This window comes from Schistocerca serialis, chromosome 1 (assembly GCF_023864345.2).
Source record: "Schistocerca serialis cubense isolate TAMUIC-IGC-003099 chromosome 1, iqSchSeri2.2, whole genome shotgun sequence".
Classification (NCBI taxonomy): domain Eukaryota; kingdom Metazoa; phylum Arthropoda; class Insecta; order Orthoptera; family Acrididae; genus Schistocerca; species Schistocerca serialis.
This window is the reverse complement of record NC_064638.1, coordinates 1,056,097,723-1,056,118,137: the sequence shown is the minus strand read 5'-3', so window position 1 is coordinate 1,056,118,137 and position 20,415 is coordinate 1,056,097,723. Positions and strand designations below refer to the sequence as shown.

General features: G+C 39.0%; 1 protein-coding gene across 3 annotated transcripts in view; it reads left to right on the top strand.

Moving 5' to 3' along the window:
- The window catches only part of LOC126415423 (S-adenosylmethionine synthase), a 274,910-nt gene extending 254,734 nt beyond the window's left edge, over window positions 1-20,176 (top strand). For 2 of the 3 annotated variants that reach the window (XM_050083431.1, XM_050083432.1), the window contains exons 2-10: window positions 2,866-3,128; window positions 3,332-3,409; window positions 3,964-4,086; window positions 15,545-15,657; window positions 17,553-17,696; window positions 17,789-18,007; window positions 18,125-18,307; window positions 18,603-18,736; window positions 19,127-20,176. In XM_050083431.1, coding sequence (XP_049939388.1) covers window positions 2,866-3,128; window positions 3,332-3,409; window positions 3,964-4,086; window positions 15,545-15,657; window positions 17,553-17,696; window positions 17,789-18,007; window positions 18,125-18,307; window positions 18,603-18,736; window positions 19,127-19,229 — 1,360 coding nt within the window. In that variant the 3' untranslated portion in view covers window positions 19,230-20,176. Of the gene's footprint in view, window positions 1-2,865; window positions 3,129-3,331; window positions 3,410-3,963; window positions 4,087-4,513; window positions 4,627-15,544; window positions 15,658-17,552; window positions 17,697-17,788; window positions 18,008-18,124; window positions 18,308-18,602; window positions 18,737-19,126 lie in introns of those variants that run through there. The other variant, XM_050083430.1, reaches the window with a different exon arrangement.
- Window positions 20,177-20,415: the final 239 nt, after the last annotated feature.

The window sequence follows — 20,415 nt, the reverse complement described above, 5'->3', positions numbered from 1 at the left end:
CCTACACATCTGTCGATGACTTACCGTACAAGAAAAGTATTATCCTGCCTGCGGTGTCAGATGAGATTTTCAGCATTATTTGCCTATTTTCGTAAGATGAACGTTGGACGACAACAGTGCAGCAACTGACAAGAATCCTACCGCCATTGGTATTCTCGAAGTATTTGTTTTTCAGCAGATAGAAAATACTGGACAAAGGCGGCTGGAGACGTAGTCAATTTTTAGAAACGAGGGGTAACGTTTCTATTTGCTGTCCTGCTTTTGCACAAAGCAGGATTAGGCACGTTCCCAGTTCAGGCACACCGCTCTTTCACTTCAACGTTCTATTTTCCTACTGTGCATTCGCATTCTTAAACAGCATCACCCAGTAATAGGTATTGCACACTTATTTCCTTTGAAATTAGCTGCCTTTACTCACGGCCACTTCCGTCTCGAAAGTGTTTTCTAATGTATGTAAAAAATTGCTTTTAAAAAAATATAGAAGATAGGCTGAAAAGGAATGTTAGCGTACGAAAAGTAGTCGGATTTCGCATAGTAATATATGTTGATTTGCCCGTAGCTTCTAGCACGTGTGCCGATTTAAAAATATCGATCACAAGCGAGTCCATGAATTTTTTGATCTGCGTTTCAACAATAACATTGCGTTTGTTCATTGTTCACTGGTTCATAAGAGAACTGAATGAAAAGTACGGCACGTCTGTGATATGCTATGCTATTTATCGTTGGACTGGATGATGGCCCTACAACCAGATAATGTGTGGTTAGATAATGAACATTGCATCATGTAACCCAAGTGTTGTACGTTTTTGATTCATAATATGAAGGTGCGTTTAAATGAGCAGTATTCTACGGCATAATTTAGTCGCAACCATGAACATCTCTCTCAGCCGAACGAAAACATCTCTTTGCTTTTGTTAAAACCGGTTTTGTTGCTTTGATGGTAATTATTCAGTGTTTGCTATGTGGAGTAATGGAGAACTAGGGCTTTCATAAATGTTTGATCTACGAGCAGAGCTATTGGGTGCCGTGGTTGTAACTTGTGCACACTCGTATTTGTCCTGTCTGGGAGCGGTCATGCCACACAAACTGGGCACTGACCTGAACCAGACGTGTAGACATATTACTGGATGTTTTAAGCCAACAAGTGTAGAACACCTATACGCCTTATCAGGAATTGCTCCGCCAAATGTTCGACGTTCAATACAGAGCAGAAATGAACGAACAAAACAGGTTAAAGGTCAACGTCATCCGCTACATGGGTACCAAATGCTACCATAACGCCTTAAGTCATGTAGTATTGCCCACTCAACCCAACCACTCACAGATCCAACAAAAACTTCTAGAAAAAGACTGGCAGGAACAAGAATATGCCCACGATTCCGAGGGAGTGCTGCCACCAGGTGCGGAATTTGAGTGGGGGAGATGAAAACCCAGAACTGGTTACGTTCAGAAATGGGCAGATGTAACAAAAATCTGCACAAGTGGGGAATTAGTGAAAGTACTTTGTGTCCGTGAGGGAACATCCAGACCATGGACCACCTGCTTCAATGTCTGCTAATAAACCAGCCAAGAGAGTGCACGGCCCAAGACCTGATGGCGTGCAGCGAAATAGCAAGGGCATATGTGGACTTGTGGAAGAATGAGATATGAAACAAAGACTGCAAATATTTTATTATACTGTATATAATGTTCCATGTATTTTATTTTATAAATTAGCATTGTAATATTGTAATTTATAGAGGACAAATTATTCTGTGTGTAATTTGTGAATTTATTGTTAGTTGTTTGTAGTACGCACAAGACATTATACTCGTATTTGTGCTGTTTTTGGCATTTCTCGGACCAATTGCTTGTGCGAGATATTCGAATTCGTGCAGTGTGGTAAAATTATAGAAAATGTTCGAATCCATCGTTGGGTGCTTTATTTAATGTTTTTCTTTCAATTGTTTTGTGTAGAGTAAAATCACTAGAGCCACACCTCTTTCTCTCTTTCTGCTAGCTCGCGTGCGTATATTTTGTAGCTATAGTGTGGCCTTGAAAAGTTTGTCAAACATTAGCGGGAAATAATGGACGATAAAGTTCCAGCGTATATGGCTGCAATTTGCCGGATGGTATGTCGGCAACATGCAGTTTTTATTGTCCGTGTAAACGTTAGGTTTGTGTTGTGATCAAAGAATCATGGAAACTCAACATCCCCTCTGCATATTTGTTTCATATTAAGCTGTCTGATTTATTGCATTTTGTGGCGAACCTTATTATTACATTGAGATTCGGTTTCATTTTTGCAAAATTCAGTTATTTGTATTGTTCAGTTCAAAGAAGTGTGAATTTTATTCAGGATATGCCGCTCGTTCTCTCATAAATATTTATTTTTTTACCATGATGAAAGTTTTATACAACGTTGAACGATTTTTTTTGCTGTTGACGTTTGTGTGTACCTTATACCTCGAATAAGCTTAAGGGTTTATTTATTCGTGTTTTTTTTCAGTGGTGTTAGATAGATCCCTTCAACGTTGTTACAATCTTTGGAACACACAGTATTTCACGGTTACAGAGCAGCGTAAGTTATTTAAGCAAACGACTAATTGTATCAATAAATATTTCTCACATGAAATATATCTAATTTGATCAATGTCGCATATGACGGGTAGTCGTGGTGGATTAATTTTGATTAACAGAATTCGTCAGACGCATCAACAGAACAAAATAACCACAGCTGTTACTTCGGTCACATCGAACATAACCCCAAGTAAAGTTCAGATAAAGTACGTTAAGTCAAAAAAAGTAGAGAGATCGCGTACAGAAAGTACTGGTAAAAATCATATATGCACTACATGTTTGAAATGTTCTTTTCTTCCTACACAGACAACCATTGGGCTGCCATCTCTCCCACTCAAGCATTCTATCACGTGATCACGCCGAGGTTATAAATACAGGAACTGCGCGTGGTGTAAACCTCTTTTCCAAAGTAGCTTCTGACGCGGTAAGAGAGTTGGGTAGTAGGTTCAGAATGCCGGAGACTTCATCGCCGTACATAAATGGTTATCAACAGAATGGTCACATGGAGCCGGAAATACTGGAGGATACATTCCTGTTCACTTCGGAATCTGTGGGGGAAGGCCATCCAGGTAAGAGAGAGACTCAATTTGTTATATACTTTATTAAAACCATGTGCTCATCATGGCGGATTTAGTTTGCTTGAATCTTATGCGCTTTTCCGGTAAAGTGAATATTCAATGAAACGTAGGCGACCGCGCTATGAAGTTGTTTGCGATATTATTGAATATAATTGGAACTATATTCTTCCGGTAATATTTAATACTAATTTCAGATAAAATGTGCGACCAGATCAGCGACGCCATTCTGGACGCTCATTTGAGTCAAGATCCTGATGCCAAAGTTGCTTGTGGTAAGTAACAATATGCATGCTGTTCATGCATTTGTATTATTCACAAGGTTTCGTTGGTCAACAAACATGCGTGCTAAAAATTAGGGGGGGGGGGGGTGATAGTTGTTTGTTATTGGTGATGCGCGAGGAATAAATTGTATTTGCCGAGTTTTGTCATTTCTTCGATCAGCATATAATATATTCGTGCAGATAGCGAGACAATGTTTCCTACTTATTTTTATGGATATTAGTAAAGCGCGCAGACTACATAAATCTTGTGTCTAAGTTTCCTTTCCTGTAATTACATGTATTGAGTACAGCTAGTTTAAATAAATTTATAGTGATTGCGTACTTTTTTAAATCTTTCCCATTTAAGTTGAAGGTTATGTAAAATTTGTTAGCTTCACTGTTTATACTTATTGTGTTCGATGAATTTTGATACTTAAGTACCACAGTTTTTATTGCTAGTTTATAGCTTAGTGGTTACTAATTTAACTTTATTCTTGCATTGACTTATATCTTCGGTTTAATTGTGATGCATAACTTGAATTTACTTTGTATTTTGTTTCCTCCAGAAACTGTTGCAAAAACTGGCATGATTCTTCTCTGTGGTGAAATAACATCAAAGGCAAACGTTGATTACCAGAAGGTGGTCAGGGAAACAGTGAAGCACATAGGATATGATGACTCTTCTAAAGGTACATTAAATTTTATTGCTCTCCACTCAATGTTTTTCTAGAAATGTTGTTGACCAGACTAAATGCAGATTGCTTAGTAAAAAAAAAAAAAAAAAAAAAAAAAAACTTGTGTGCCTAAATTTCTTAACCTTCTTTTAATTGGCAAAGGTAGTTCAGTGTATTAGCAAGGGCAGTTCTATTCAGCAATTGACTTTGTGGATATTTGTTTACAACCCTTAAGGAAGTGCACGGTGATCTGCAATAACATGTAAATTCTTACAGCTGACTGGAAGTTTGTGTCCAAAGGCCAGTTATCTTTGTCAGGTATATTATGAAGTGAAGGTTAATTTGTCGACATTATGCATAGAGCATTACTTGTATGGATTTGGTTAGTTTAATAACGTGCCTTTTGCTAAGATAATGCTGATTTCTATGCTCGCATTCATAGGCTTTGACCACAGCACACTCAATCTTCTGGTGGCATTGGAACAACAGTCGCCAAATATTGCGGATGGAGTCCACATTGACAGGCAAGAGTTGGATATAGGTGCAGGGGACCAGGTACTAATGATTTATTGTAGGGAGGTTAATGCTTTCTGTAGCATGTAAAAAGTAAGAAGCAGCAGCAGCAGTGTCATCTGCTGTGTGTCTAGCAAGCAAAAATTCCACCATTGCAGATACTTGAAGCATGAATTGGCATTCAGAATTTCTTTCTCAAGAGAACTGTCAAATACGCTGGGCTATCATTCCAAACCAAAATGAACAATTGTTCATTTGTTTTGCTAGTTGGCAGGTAGATGGACGTATGTGAAAACCCTTATGGGTTCTGGCCCATGAAGTATTTTCATAAATTTTGTTTTTTACACAAATGACTCTTTTTCCAGAAACACTGTGATTTGTGCCGTATTGACTGTGCTTAATTCCTTGATGGGATGATGGCTTGTAGTATGATTATTTATTTATTTGTAAAGCAGGTAAAGAAGAAAAAATTACAACCAATTTATGGTGAGCAAACACAAATCACTATTCTAATGCAGGTGAGTGCAGCGCTGCTGTGACAACATTCTTGGAAATAGGTGGTAGCAGCTCTGCTGTAAATGACACCACGCTTTCAGATAGATGGTTGCAGCTCTGCTGTAAAATACTCGTTCCAGGAACAGGTGGTCGCAGCTCTGCTGTAAATGACACCGTGTTTTCAGAAACAGGTTGCAGTGTTGCTTTGTGATGGTACCATGTTTCCAGAAAAAGGTGGTTGCAGTTATGCTGTAAACGACACCTTGCTTCCATGAGCAGGTGACTGCAGCTCTGCTGTACTGACACCCTTATGGGTATGGTTTTACTGTTATAATAGTACATTTCAGTATAATTACTTATTGTAAGTAGTGTAAGATTTAATGTAAAAGATTGCTGTTTCTTTCATTATCTTAGCTATGCATTTATAAAATATCTTGAACACCCAATGAAACATACATTTTGATGTCATGGGAGGCATAGAGACATTGATCGAAAACTGTATTTGACCCACATTTGTTTCTGCCAGCTTAAAAAGTCAAATTGTGCACATTTAATTTGCTCAACCCTTTTCTCCCACATTTCTGGATTAAGTGCCTTCCTAAGACACTTGAGTGATCATGGGAGGCAGCTGCAATTTCCATGCTAAACATTGCTTTGTTTGCTTTATTATTTACTGTTAGTCTGTCAGGTGTTCTTATTATAATTGCTCTGAATTCACTTTGCCTCCCATGACAGAATATTTGACTATGCTGACTGCCAGCTAAATTTAATTTGACTTATTCTTCAATTAATTCAGCGAGCAATTACGATACTTGATGTCGCATGAGTCTAAGTATATGCACTTTTTTTGTGGCGTTGGCTTTAGTTATGGCAGACCACACCAAACCAGTCAGAAGATAGGCCATAAACTATAATTTTCTGTCTGTCTGTTTGGTCATTAATGATATATCTCATAATGAATCAGTATGATTCATTGGGTGGCTGTGACATTTCTTTGTATGTTTTTATAAACTAAGGTAACTACTGAAAGTATTTTTAGGATCATGTGATTACATTGCTTGTTTATACTTGCGGAAATTGCTTTTATTGGTTTAATAACCCATTGGCAGATACTTGGCTCCTGGAAGGTTGACGTCTGGCACCAGTATTCTGTATTTTACTCTTTGTGTACATTGCAACATACCACCTGCATAGACAATATGCATGATAAATTGAAACCAATCTTTTGACTGATTTCTGCTTTAATTTAAAGTGCATGTGTTCAGATTTTCTGACTGAATGTGGCAAGATTTTTAACATTGTGGCATACTAACAATTTTGGTACTTGCTTATTGTGGTTTACTGAGTTCCTGTTCTTAAATTACACTGGCAGTGCTGTAATAGGTGAAATAGACGTGAAGTTTTCATGAAAATAGATCAGCGTAGTGTTCCACGTAAAGATTTGGCTTAACAATGCCTAAAACAATGTTAGTGACATAAATATCTTTTTATGCATTAATATTTATGAAAGAACTTGGATTAGCTCCTTTTTGTTGTTGAACATGCATTAGGTGCCACATCTCTCCATTTATTACCAAATCTAGAAGATTCATTAGCTTTTGTTCTTTCTGTTAATTCATCCAGCAATCAATGGTTTAGGACTTGTCATTCAACACAATGAAAATAAAGAGTTCTAAAATGAACCTGCACACAAAATAGAAAGACAGCTTTTATGAGGATAGGACAGGTGGGCGATGGCATCGAAGTAGGTACCATCACAGTATTTGCCGGAAATGGAAAATCTAAATCATGATCACAGGACATGGCAAACTTTAACCTCTCAAATATGAGGTCAGTGTCTTTCACAACTGCAATGCCTCTTTCGCTTGGACCCTACTGTAAAATGTTATTTTGGTTACACACAGTTTACTTCAGACGGCTAACAATATGAAACACTTGTTATTCATTATTGTTCACACTGTTTTTCATATCCTTGCGCAGTTTTTCCTTAACAAAGATGAAGGCGACTATACATGCACTGACCGGCAAATTGGACACGTAGACATATTTGACTGACCAAGCAAACTTTCATAGCGAGGATGTTGACCTGACGGCTGAACCACCCCATCCAACAAATAGTGGCATGTGTAGTGCTGATGTGCCAACTTCCTAGCAAGTTTTCTTTAGTCACTGTTTCTGAAGAAATTTAAAGATTGCAGTTGTTCGTGGGACACATTGTGGAATACAATTGCAAAAAAAAGTGAAGCACTTTTATTATTTCAATGAATCCATAATGGTTTTGTCACACATGCAAAGTCTATAGAGTTTCTGTTGAAATTTAAAAACCAAAGTAACATTCAGTGGATGTTAATTCTAAAATATACTTGCTTCATTATGATGTGTTAGTCCAGCCTGTATTGAACCCCTCTGCTATGAAGAACAAAGCTACAAAAGGTTGTTCTAACAATTGCTAAATTGTAGATGATGTGCACACTACCATGTGTAGTCTTCTTCAAATTTGAATAAGTTTCTTAAACTTACAGGTTGTTTTTTAAGATACATAAATTAGTAATGTTTATATGAAGGTCTTTTTATTTAATTTGCTTTACCGTGGTTTATTTCCTCAGTATAAATTGTATAGCAGGTTTCAGGGATATTTTGTTAACAATTGTGAGGATATAACAGCACTGAATCTAAGGTCCTCTGCACTTCTGCCAGTGGCTGGAAATTGTAATGTAGCTAACAGCTTCTCCTTGCAGCTTACTGCTTCATGACTTTAAAGAATAGTTTGGTGATAAGCAGTTCTAAAGTGCATGTTTCACTTATTCTTAAATAACTATGAAATCTTTGGTTCCCAGCTACTTAAATAACAGAATGTGGATGAATTTCCTTCCTTGCATTGGCCACTTTACTCAGATTTCTGCTGTCTTTTCCTTTAAAACAACCAAGAGAAGCACTAGTTTTTGTTTTTGTGTAAAACCAATTGGGGTCTCATTGAACTTAAACACAATGAACCAAATGTAAACAAATCAGTCCAGGGCAGCAGTGTAATCAGAGTGCAGTCGTGTGGGACATGTGTATTTTGCCACAGAATTGATTGTTGGTCGGACAGGAAATTCCACACACTAGCCAGTTGTAAATATCCTTGATTTTTCATTTCTTTCTCTGATAAAAAGTTGAAGTCTTGTTTATACAGTGACCTAGTGGGTTTTATTATTCTTACTTGGCACTGTTTGATTAAACTTCTTCAAGGTAAATACACAGTTTAATCTTATTAATGTGACCACCGCCTTGTTAGACATTACTTGCAGTAGCCACCCAAGCAGCAAGTGGCAGCACTAGCAGTGGTGTGTTGGGGAGGGGGGTTTTAGGAAGCAGTGCAGTCATTGCTTGTTGGAATTTGGTAATGAAGTGATATGTCCGATGTCCAGAAGGCCATAATGGGTTTCGGACCAAGAGTGGAAGCATTTCTGAAACGGATACATTCGTGAACATTTTGCATGTTGCCTTGATCAAAGTAAACTGTGCATGGCAAAATGGTGCTATCAGAAAGTGCCAATCAACTGATGTGCCATGGGTCTTACATGATGGGTGAAAGTTGGCTGCAGATGTGAGTGCAGGACGGTAGGTTTGCGACTGTTTATTAACTGACCGCACAGCTGAACCAAGAAGCTATCAAGTGTCTCATCGCCAGTGAGTGTCAACATGTGGCCTTTTCAAATGAATAGTGTTTCATGCTCCATCGGACAGATGGCGGTTTTCGTATGGCATGAAACACTGTGCAAAATTTGTCAGAAGGGTCCAGGCCAGGGGTCATTCCTTTAGGCAAAGTGGATCAACAAATGTATGCGTTTATCCTTGGGGACCGTGCCCAGCCCTAAATGCAGTTTGCTTGAAACTTGATATGATGGCATCTGCCAGCTGGATAATGCAATGTCACACAGGTCACAGTGTGGAGTCCCCACAGAATAATGTGGCCAGTCGGTGTGCAGTGGGCAGGGCTCATGTGGGGAGAGCAGTAGTGGTGGGTGTTATGGTCAGGTGCTGTAGGGGAAATGGCTGAGTGCTGGAGAACTGCTGTAGTAAACTGAAGCCTATGCTCACATATTTTGTAAGTGGTAAGTGGAGCCTCTACACCATTCGACAAGATTTCTCACCTCTGCTTTGACTAGTATCTAAATAGAATTTAGTTGAAAATATTCATTTTTCCCTGACCTGCTAACTATTTGTAACTTTCAGGAAGTGCCATGAGTGGTGAATTTTTAGTAACGCCTAAACATTTTGCTTGTCACCATGTTGAAATTTGCTTCTTTTGCCAAACACCGTGGAGTTTTCCATATCGTCTCAGTAATGTGTTGTACACGCACAGAGAGAATTTTGAAAGAGCGGTTTATTGCGTTAGGAGCTGTGAGGAAAAGTATGAAAAAGCACATCCTCAGTACAGAATGAAAGTGTAATATCTTCACTTATATTTTTCCAAAACTTGACAGAATTTCTCATTTTACTAGCAACCACTGCCCCTTATAAATCACTTTCTTTCATTGAAAATGTGTGTTGTTAGTGAAATAACATAGTAGGTAACGAAGTTCTGCATGCTATCATTTGCCACGATCTTTTCAGTATCTCGAACCGTTCAAGAAATATGAGGAATGTTGTGGATATTTCACTCTGAGAAAAACAGCAAATAGTGTGCTACATCAGATCAATTCTCTCGAGATTGGTGACAGACCACTTTCCAAGCATAACAGAAAAATTCAATATGTTTGCTATGTTTCATGTGCAGCAACACATTATGTAACATGCACCTTGCATAATGACCCCTATTTCTTGTTGCAAACTTTTTTCTTATGTCGGTCAGCACCTTACTTCCATGTAAATACAGATCAACTGTGACCTTTAATTAAATGATGGTGCCAGCATCCTGAACCCGATAAGCTATAAATGAGGCAAATGTGAAATGTATTTATCAAATAGTGTGTGTGTGTGTGTGTGTGTGTGAGAGAGAGAGAGAGAGAGAGAGAGAGAGAGAGAGAGAGAGAGAGAGAGAGAGTATCAGGATGCGTTCACTGTACCCTGCTGGCCACCGTAAAGGCTTTATTTAAACACAGTCAAGAAAGGTCCACCTAGATTGTTTATGGCATGGATCCTCAACCAAACCACCGAGTGCAACTGGACGGCACTGAAGTTGACGTGGCTCCATATCCCCATAGGTACCTTCCAGAACCTATCTTCACGTACGTCTTGCAGCATTCTGCACTGCAAAAGGTGGTTTGTCAGGCTTTAGATATTTAGGTCACTTCAATTGGGAAGTGGTTACATGGTGATGAGTCCATGTACATTGCCTGTAATCAATGGAAAATCTGTAATGGAATGTAACAATATTACAAAATAAACTCACCATATAACAGATGCTGGGCCTGATAGGCACAAGAAGACTCACAATATAAGCTTTCAGCCAATAAGGTCTTCGTTGGTAGAGCTTGCAAGCCACACTGCAAGTGAAAGCAGCAGTGCATGATGGGAGAATGGCAACTGGGTGGGGTAAGGAGGATGCTGGGGTGGGGAGGGGTTGAATAACAGGGTGGGGGACAGTGAAATACTGCTGGGGAGCCACACAAAGATGAGGTGGAGAAACGGTAGGGCAGCTAGGATTAGTCGTGAGGGTGGAAGTTGGGAGGGGGGTTGTGGAAAACGAGAGAAGTAAAGAATGAGGCCAGGAGGGTTACGGGAATGTAGGATATATTACAGGGAGAGTTCGCACCTGTGCAATTCAGAAAAGCTGGTGTTAGTGGGAAGGATCCATTTGGTAAAGGCTTTGAAGTAGTCATTGAAATGAAGGATGTTGTATTTGGCAGCTTGCTCAACCACAGGGGTGGTGGTGGTGGTGGTGGTTGTATGTATGTATGTATGTATGTATGTATGGGACTGGTCTTGTCTCTAGGTCTGTTACAGGGATATGAGATGTGAGGTAGGGGTTGGGAGCAGGAGTTGTATAGGGATGGATGGGTATAGTGTGTAGGTTCAGTGAATGGCGGAATAACACTGTGGGAAGGATAGTTGGCAGAACATCTTATTTCAAGGCATGATGAGAGTTAGTTGAAACACTGGGTGGTACTGAGGACCTGAAACACAGCCCTGAATCTTTCCTCTGAAAGCTCTATCACCACAAAAGTTAGACTTTTCCAAAGGCCTTACCTTTTGCCCCACTCACAAACTCAGTTGTGCAGGACTTAAGGACCTCTCCTTCTCCCAGTCCCTACAATGAAAACACTTTTGCCACCGATTAATTTTCCAGAATTTCGTAACCTCGAACCTTAGTCACCATCCTTCCACAAATCCCTCAATGTGGAAACTAACCTTACATCTGCACAGAAAACTGCTGTCCATCTAAATAATCTAAAAACTGATCCTGGCCTTACAATCTTACCTGTGGACAATTACTCCACAACTGTTGTTTTGCACTGCAGTGATTACCTGGCAGGACGACTAGCAGGTGTCAGGTACATCCATCTACAAACCTTGCCACAATCATTCTATTCCAGATATCCAGCAGTATCTCAGGTGACTCCTCAAATCCTTCAGTCCATTCCAGAACCTCTTCCTGGAGTCCATATTTATGCTCACCCCTACCACTCCCTGCACTCCTGTCTTCTACTTGCTTACTAAAGTCCATAAACCCCACCACCCAGGAAGCTGCATTATGGTTGCTGTTTGTGCCCCACTGAGAGAATCTCTGCTCTCGTAAACAAGCCCCTTCAGTGTATTACCAGGAACCTACACTTCTATATGAAAGATACCAATCAGTTCCTCCACCAACTCCACAGTTCCTGTCCCTGTACCACATGGTGCCCTGCTTGCCACGATTGATGCCACCTTCCTTTACACATGACATCCCTAATACCTGTAGCCTTACTACTGTTGAACTCTGCCTTTCCCTATGCTGGACGGATTCCAAACCAACCTCCTTCCTAGTCGCCATGACTATCTCCTCTCTCCCACTATTACTTCTCCTTTGAAGTCAATACCTACAAACAAATGCAGAGTATAGTTCGGAGCACCTGCATGGCACCATCCGGTGCTAATTTATTCATGGGCCATATAGAGGATGGAGGGTACGGACAACTTATGCTCATTCCTACTGAAGCTCAGCAGCTACCCCATTTGCTTCATCTGGTCCTACTCAACCCAACAAACCATCTTCCTAGATGTTGACCTTAACCTCAAAGATGGCTGCATCAGTACCTCTGTCCGCATCAAACCTACTAACCCCATGCAGTACCTCAATTTCGAAAGGTGCCACCAGTTTCCATACTGACAAGTTCCTTCCATACAGCTTAGCCACCTGTGGTTGTCGCATCTGCAGTAACGAGTGGTCCTTCTCGAAATATACCAAGTGTGTCACTGAGGTGTTCGCTGACCTTAATTATCCTCTCATCCTTCTACAAAAACAAATCTCCTGTGCCTTATATCTCCAGTCCCCCACAACCTCCTAAAGTCTCAATGTCTGCTCACAGAGGAGAGTTGTGTGCCAGGGTTTGGACTGCCTCTCAATGTGCCCTGAAGTGAGAAATGTCTCCCAGTGGTGGTCTGTTGTCCACCGAACCACTTGTCCATCCCTACACAATCCTTGCTCCTGATCCCATACCTCATGGCTCATACCTCTGTAACAGACCTAGGTGAAAGACCTGTCGCATACATCCTCCCACCACCACTTAATCTAGTACAGATACAAACATCACTTATCCCATCAAAGGAAGGGCTACCTGTGAAACCAGTCGTGTAATTTACAAGCTAAGCTGCAACCACTGTGCTGCATTCTATATTGGCATGACAGACAACAAACTGCCTGTTTACATGAATGCCCACTGACAAACTGTGGCCAAGAAACAAGTGGACCACTCTGTTGCTGAGCACACTGCCCAACATGACGTCTTTCATTTCATTGACTGCTTCGTATGGATTCTTCCCACCAACACCAGCTTTTCTGAACCCTTCCTGCAATACATCCTACATTCCCAAATGCTGGAATTTGTAAACAGAATTGTCTTGGCTAATTTACTGTAGTAAAAAACACATGTTAAATAGCTGCTAGATCCGCTGTTACTGTGAGAGGCTTTTTTTCCATCACTTTTGTTAAAGCTGAAACTGTCCTTGGTCTTCCTAATTGTAGCTATGTTGTAGAAATAGCACTGTCTAAACAGAGGTGCATTTATAGGCTTTTTATTTTTAGAATAAATTAAGAATACAGAGCTTAGTACAAAACCATGTGTCACACTAATATTTGTGCAAAATTTTTCCTTGCACTGTTCCTGGCAAATCCATAAGATTACTACCCCTTTGAAAATTGTCCTGTACGGCCTCCTACAGATGTTCTACAAAGTAACTTGAAACATTGTCAGGCTCTGTCCTTTAGCCAGAAAACCAATGTTAGGTTTGAATTTGGAAGTGATGTCTTTTCCCCAGGGAGGTGTATGTTATAAATTGAAGCAAGGAAAAATCAACATTAATGTATTTTATTCATTAATGCACTGGTTGGTTCAAAAAAATTGTATATTTTTCCAGTGCCTGATCTTGTGCTGTTTTAGAGGCTTTGTTCTAAAGAAATGTTACGTGCAATTTTTTCTTACTGAGTTGCCTAACAGTATGTGAATTCTCTGTAGATAATGGCAGATGCTGAAAGTTGCCTGGGTAGGTGATGGGGGAAAAAATATTCTTGTTCTAAATGGTTGAAATTATTGGTATTTGAGTTAGTAGGGGCTTATATGTTACTTGTTATACCAAAATGTGGAAACAGTATTTTTTAGTCGTACATTCTCGTAAAGAAATCTTTGAAATGACCAATAAGCTGAAGGGAGCTGCCAATGCTTGCCTAGAAAACATCTGAACAGAATAAGGGACATGAACCAGCTAACAGGCATGAAGCTTTTGTGTACGTTTGTGTAGTTCTCCTTTTTTAAATTTTTTGTTCATGTACACCCTTTAGCTTTTCTCCATTAAGAACAATTTTGATAGAATTGAGGATGAGGACCTATGCTGCAGTGAGCAAGAAGTTGTGTCATGTCACATCGTGTTTGTTACTGCTTATGTGCATGTTTGACTTACGAAATTCCAGAATGAAAATTTCGCTGCAGTGGTGTGATGAGTTTGTTTAAATAAGGTTCTCTTTTCTTAGGATTCAGACACTTTCTACTTTAGTGCTAAACAGGCTACAAAAAATCTTGAGGTGAGTCCCAAGAAAAAGCAGTTGTATTTAAGAAATCTCAACCTCTGCTTAACTTAAACGTGTCTTGACCCTTGACCGAAAAAACCATCATTCTGCTGCAGAGTGAAAATTCCATTCTCGAAACATCCCTTGGGTGAGACATGTCTCTGCAATGTCTGTTCTTCTTGGGATGCTAGCTCCGCAAGTTTTGCAGGTGAGCTGTGGAGTTCAGTAGGTTCCTGAGATAGTGATGGAAGTAAAGCTGTGAGGACAAGTCACGAGAATTGGGGTTGGTTATGTGTAGAGCATTTGCCTGTGAAAGGCAAAGGTCCTGAGTTCAGGTCTGCCTGGCTCATGTTTTAATCTGTCAGGAAGTTCATGAGTGCACACTCAACTGCAGTGAAAATTTAATTCTCAGGTATTAGAACAATCAAAAGCAGATGCATAAGCAATAATTAACACATATTGACATGATACAACTTCAATTGCATAAAAATTGATATTAAAAATCCTTTAAAAAGAAAAACTAAGGCATGTGTGTGAAGAAACACAAAATTTAAAAAAAGCCCAATTGTACACACTGATAAAGTTCCACACAGTGTATAGCACCCTTTTGTGTTCTAAAAGTTCATGGAACATTAGCTTTAATATGTCCTTAAGTACTGTCTAAAAATATTTTTGTTACACCAGTAACTTTTGTTGGTACTGTTTCTTGTAGCATATTTATACCAGGAAATCATTTTGTTTTGCTGCCATACTCGTTTAAAATTCCATGCATTAAAGGTTGTAGACTTAAGTCAGTCATTGTCAGTGAGCATTAAGGAATGTCGTGAAACCTACAGTACACACACAAATGTCCCACAAAATAGTTTGTGCTTAACTACTTCTCAACTGTGTAATAATTTTTCTTTTTGCTGATAATCGTTTGTGCAGATACTGTACTTTAATTTTACTGCCTATACTTTGAAGAGGAAAAGACCACTTGTAACCCATACTGTTCTGAGACATTCCAGCTTTCTTGCTGAACTGTGAATTAAGATTTTTTTGTTGCTGGAGCTCAGTGTGCTCTGCTTTAACCATTACAAAATGCTTGTAATGCTTGTTGCATTGGGTTGCCAAGTTTTAAAGTATAGCCAGATGTTGAGATTTTGATAAATTTTTGTGCTTGATTAGGTATTTGTTTTTTGCAGTGCTTCCAGATTCAGAGTAATTTAACAGGGTTGCATTGAGCTATGGTATGTTTGTGTTGTGTTAAGTTGCAAGTTGTCCTTGTCTGGTTTGTAGGGTTTGATTACAAGATCTGCAGCGTGCTGTTGTCTCTGGATCAGCAATCTCCAAACATTGCTGCCGGTGTGCACCTGAACCGTAATGATGATGATGTTGGTGCTGGTGATCAGGTGATTTAATTGAATTTGACTAGTATTAGAATAGTACAAAGCAATAGTGTATTTTCTTTCTTACTTTCATGTGAATGTCACAAAAATTAAGTTTTATACTTTTTTGTTGTGATATGAAAGGGCATTAACTGAATGTGCTTCTTTAATATCTGCATGGCAGTTAACAGGGTCCATTCAAAATCATTTTGCAAAATTTATGCATATGCTTCAGAAGGGTATCCTTATAACCCTTCCATTGCTGTGGACTAGTACACACGTCCTGATATGCCGTTCCACAGGTGCCGTGGAAGTGTACATGTGCACTGCTTGGGTATTCCTAGTTTACTATGGCTGTCTGTGTGCGTCCTGAGCCACCAACCTCTCGCTGCTGTGGACGAGCTACTTTCACACACACGTCATTCCGTGTTATAATTCGTGAAAGATCTTGTTTGGATATCTTCAGTTCACAAGATAAGACATTTATGACAACATGATTCTTTGTGTGCAAGGATCTGAATGGCTGCTTCATACACTTTGCAACTTGGGATTTAAAACCCAATAATTTGAGAATGAAATGAGAGAACATTCTGCTCCCAATTTGAAACAAAATATTGATATTTTATGTACATTTCTTTCACTGCAGTGTGAAAACTAAAATCTGCCATGTGCAAAGTCCACAAAATGTTTTTTTACCTTTGCAAAATAAAAATTTTGTTCCATGTCTCTATTTGACGCGGCACAGTAAGTATGACAGATAATGGAAAGAAATTGGGTTCCTTGAGTGAAGGTATCAGACTGTAAGACGTGCAAAAAGTTTTCGGAAAACCTTATAACAAGTATTTTGTATTGGTTGGAAGTCTCTTGGCACAGGTGCCAGTATTTGGTGAACCGTACAGCCATATCAAAAGCTGTCCTCAGCATGGGATGCAGAGTGTGCGTCTGTAGCAGCAAAATGGTTAACAGGAGAAATTCAGATAATTAAAATAATTGATTGAAGAGCAGCATAGCTTGACAGATGTGTAGGGTACACTTAGTGCACGGGAAGATATAAAATGTGTTTAGTTATAAATATATTCTACTGTGCAATGCCTTTAATTTCCCTGCCACATACCAGTGGTTGGATATTGTTTTAGATTTTCATGATCAATTGAACTGCAGCATTAGCACCTCGTTGGTTATGAGATGAGTTTAATTGGTGTTTCACAATGAAAGCTTGCAAGTATAAAAAAGTGTGTGGGAGGGCTATTTGTTTCAGTTTCATTACAATTGATAATTATCTAAATGTGAAAATAACTACATATTGACATAATCTTTCACACTTCAAATTATTGTTGCAAGTCAGTTTGAATGTTGGGATGTAATGGGAGACAGGGCAGACTGCCTCATTTACCATTGCAGATCTTCTGTGCAAAAAGGAATAGTACCAACTTAAAATGTCTCCAGTGTTCTTATGGAACAGACTAATTTGCATCAAAATTGGTGTTAATGCAGCAAATTAACATAGCTTCTACGGAAACATGAACAAATGTAGAGCTGTAAACTGTCAATTTTCTTAGTACAAAGCTGTATCTTATCAAATAGTGACTATTATTGGTAGTACTAAGTTCAGAATATAAACAACATAAGCTCTTTTGAGCTGGGAACCGTGAAGTATAGCACTTGGAAGTAGTCTTCTAGATTACTTTCTGCCAAACATGATACCTACAAATTTAGGTTATTTCTGTAAACACATATTTGCTTAATTTAGTGTTACATTGGTTCACTTTATCCTTATTGTACAATATTGTTTGTTCTTGCATCATGCTTTACACGACAAATAAATGTTCTTAAGCTCAATTTTTTTAAACTGAGTGACTTAATTTTCTTTGGTGTAATGTATTTTCAACTGGTTGGACTAACTGTGCATTTTCTTTCAGGGTCTTATGTTTGGTTATGCAACTGATGAAACAGAAGAATGCATGCCATTGACAGTAGTGTTGGCTCACAGTCTTAATCAAAAAATTGCTGAGCTTAGGAGAAATGGAGAGTTTTGGTGGGCAAGGCCAGACTCTAAAACCCAAGTTAGTTAATAATTTATTGGTTACCAGAAATATGAATATTTATAGTACATATTCTTTCATGTCTGCTTTAATGTTTAATCTCTCTTATTTAGGTAACATGTGAATACTATATGTCCCATGGAGCTTGCATACCTCAGAGAGTTCACACAGTTGTTGTTTCTGTACAACATTCTGAGAAAATTTCATTAGAGGAACTCCGTACTGAAGTTATGGAGAAAGTTATAAAAGTTGTTATTCCTACAAGATACTTGGATGAAAGGACGACATTCCATATTAATCCATGTGGCTTGTTTGTTGTTGGAGGTCCACAGGTAATGACTGCTAATATTTCAGTAGTTCCACGATATGTTTATCGTAAATAATTTAGATCAACATTATCCTTGTAATGTAAAAATCAGGATTTTATTGAGGGGGAATTTACATTGCAGAGTGATGCCGGATTGACAGGTAGAAAGATTATTGTGGACACGTATGGTGGATGGGGAGCACATGGAGGTGGTGCATTTTCTGGGAAGGACTTCACAAAGGTTGACAGATCTGCTGCGTACGCTGCTCGATGGGTAGCGAAGTCTTTGGTGAAATCTGGTTTATGCAGGAGGTGCCTTGTTCAGGTGAGTTCGTCCCCCCACCCACACTAGTGTAACAATTTAAATGCTGTTCTGTTTTATTATGTAAGTGGGGTGGAGGGTGGCGACAATAATTCAGTTCTTTATATAGTTTATTTTGCCACTAAATTTTCTTCGTTATTGCTGCTGAAAGACTAAAACTCATCCTGCCCCAATGATGTTCATTGTATTTGCTACTCTTGACGGTTGAATGACGACAAAGTAATCTGAGGATTTAGCCAAGTCAGTAGGTACTCAACAGGTTTGGAGTACCCTTTGGTAATTAATTGTTTTGTTTCAGGTATCATATGCTATTGGTGTAGCAGAGCCCCTTTCTATAACTGTATTTGATTATGGCACTTCACAGAAAACCCAGAGGGAACTTTTGGAGATTGTAAAGAAAAACTTTGACTTGCGTCCAGGAAGAATTGTGAAGTAAGTCTCTCTCTCTCTCTCTCTCTCTCGCTCGCTCTCCCTGTCTGTCTGTCTGTCTGTTGTGTGTGTGTGTGTGTGTGTGTGTGTGTGTGTGTGTCTGTCTGTGTGTGAATAATCTTGACTCCTGGTGTTTGAAACAGTTAGGGCATTTGTGTCTTAGGTGGTTTCCTCTCCTTACCAATGTAACAAATACAGCACAAAATATAAGCACAAAGTTAAGGTTTGAGGATGGTATTGCTGTGATGCAAACGTAATGGTGGTGTTGATCATGATGTGTGGTATGGGGGGGTGGTGGGGGGGGGGGGGAGTGGGGATTTATGGGGAAGTAAGTTAAGTGGTTTGACAGTTCCTACACACTAACTAAAACAATGTTTTAATTTTCTGTTGCAGGGAACTGAATCTCCGCAATCCTATTTATCAGCAAACAAGCACATACGGTCACTTTGGCAGAGATATTTTCCCATGGGAACAGCCAAAAAGATTGGTTGTTTGATAAATGAAGAATTTTAAATTTAGATAAAAATTGTCATGAATTCCAGTTATTGTTTTACGTCTTACTGTATGATTTGTCAGTGTAATGTTGTGCAGTATACAGTAATTCACTATTTGGTGTAAAATGTAAGCAATTTACTGGCCAGTTTGCAGCAGGAAGCTGATGAAGTCTCATTTTTAGGTGTTCTGAACCTTTGCTTGTTTTGGCTTTTCTATACATTTGTACACCTGTGTGTTATTACTTTTTGTTAGTATGTCAGTGTAAGTTCTGTACAGCTCTGCTATGTTTTTCAAAGTGTGAGAATTATTTTGCTTGTACATGGTTACAAATGTGTAGAATTGCCTAAGTGTAAGCAGGCTTTTTAACAGATTTTGTGAAGTTTGTGGGGGAGACAAAGCACATCTCTTGGCAGATCACAGTTGAAGGTATTCCTTCACTGCAAAAGTGTGTGGCAAAGAAAGCACCTTTCCCACTAGAGCTCCTTCTCTTGTTGGAAACTCCACACATTTTGTGTTGTGTTTTTGAAAAAGAATCTAATGGAAAAGAGCATTTCCGAAAACACTCCGATCTGTCAAGATGTGTGGAGAGTAACAAGCAGCCATGACTTTACTTTTGCATTTATGGTAGCAGCACTGATGTTCTTTAGAGAAGGTAGTGATGTCAGTGTTCATGTAGGAAGTTACGTCTTTGTTATCTGCCCAGGTTGAAAATAATTTGCATGATTAAATGAAATACAAGTGGAAAATGTGACATAATCTCAAATGCTGTATTCTGCATTGAGAGAACAGTTATGTGTGTTTTTAATTTATAATATTCCTGTGAATTGAATTGTGGTTTTGTCCTGTAAGTTAGTGTTTGAAGTAAGTGTGTCATGTAAGCTCTTTAGGAATGAATGCAGCTTTAATTCATATCTGATATCCACTGTTCAAATAAACTTTTTTCTTACATTTGAGTTTTTAATTTCATTGGTCCTTGCCCTCAGGAGTGTGTTTATGCTGTTCTGTTCTATTTATTTTCCTTCTGGGAAGCTGAATTAAAATGTGCAAAAAGTGTAACCGCTCTTATTGGAGGGAGGGAGGGGGGGGGGGATACTTGCACCTACAAGTAGGTCTACCAGTAAAACACAAAACTTCATTGTAAGGGAATTTTATGGAATTAAATCGGCATATGATTGGAAATTGTGTGA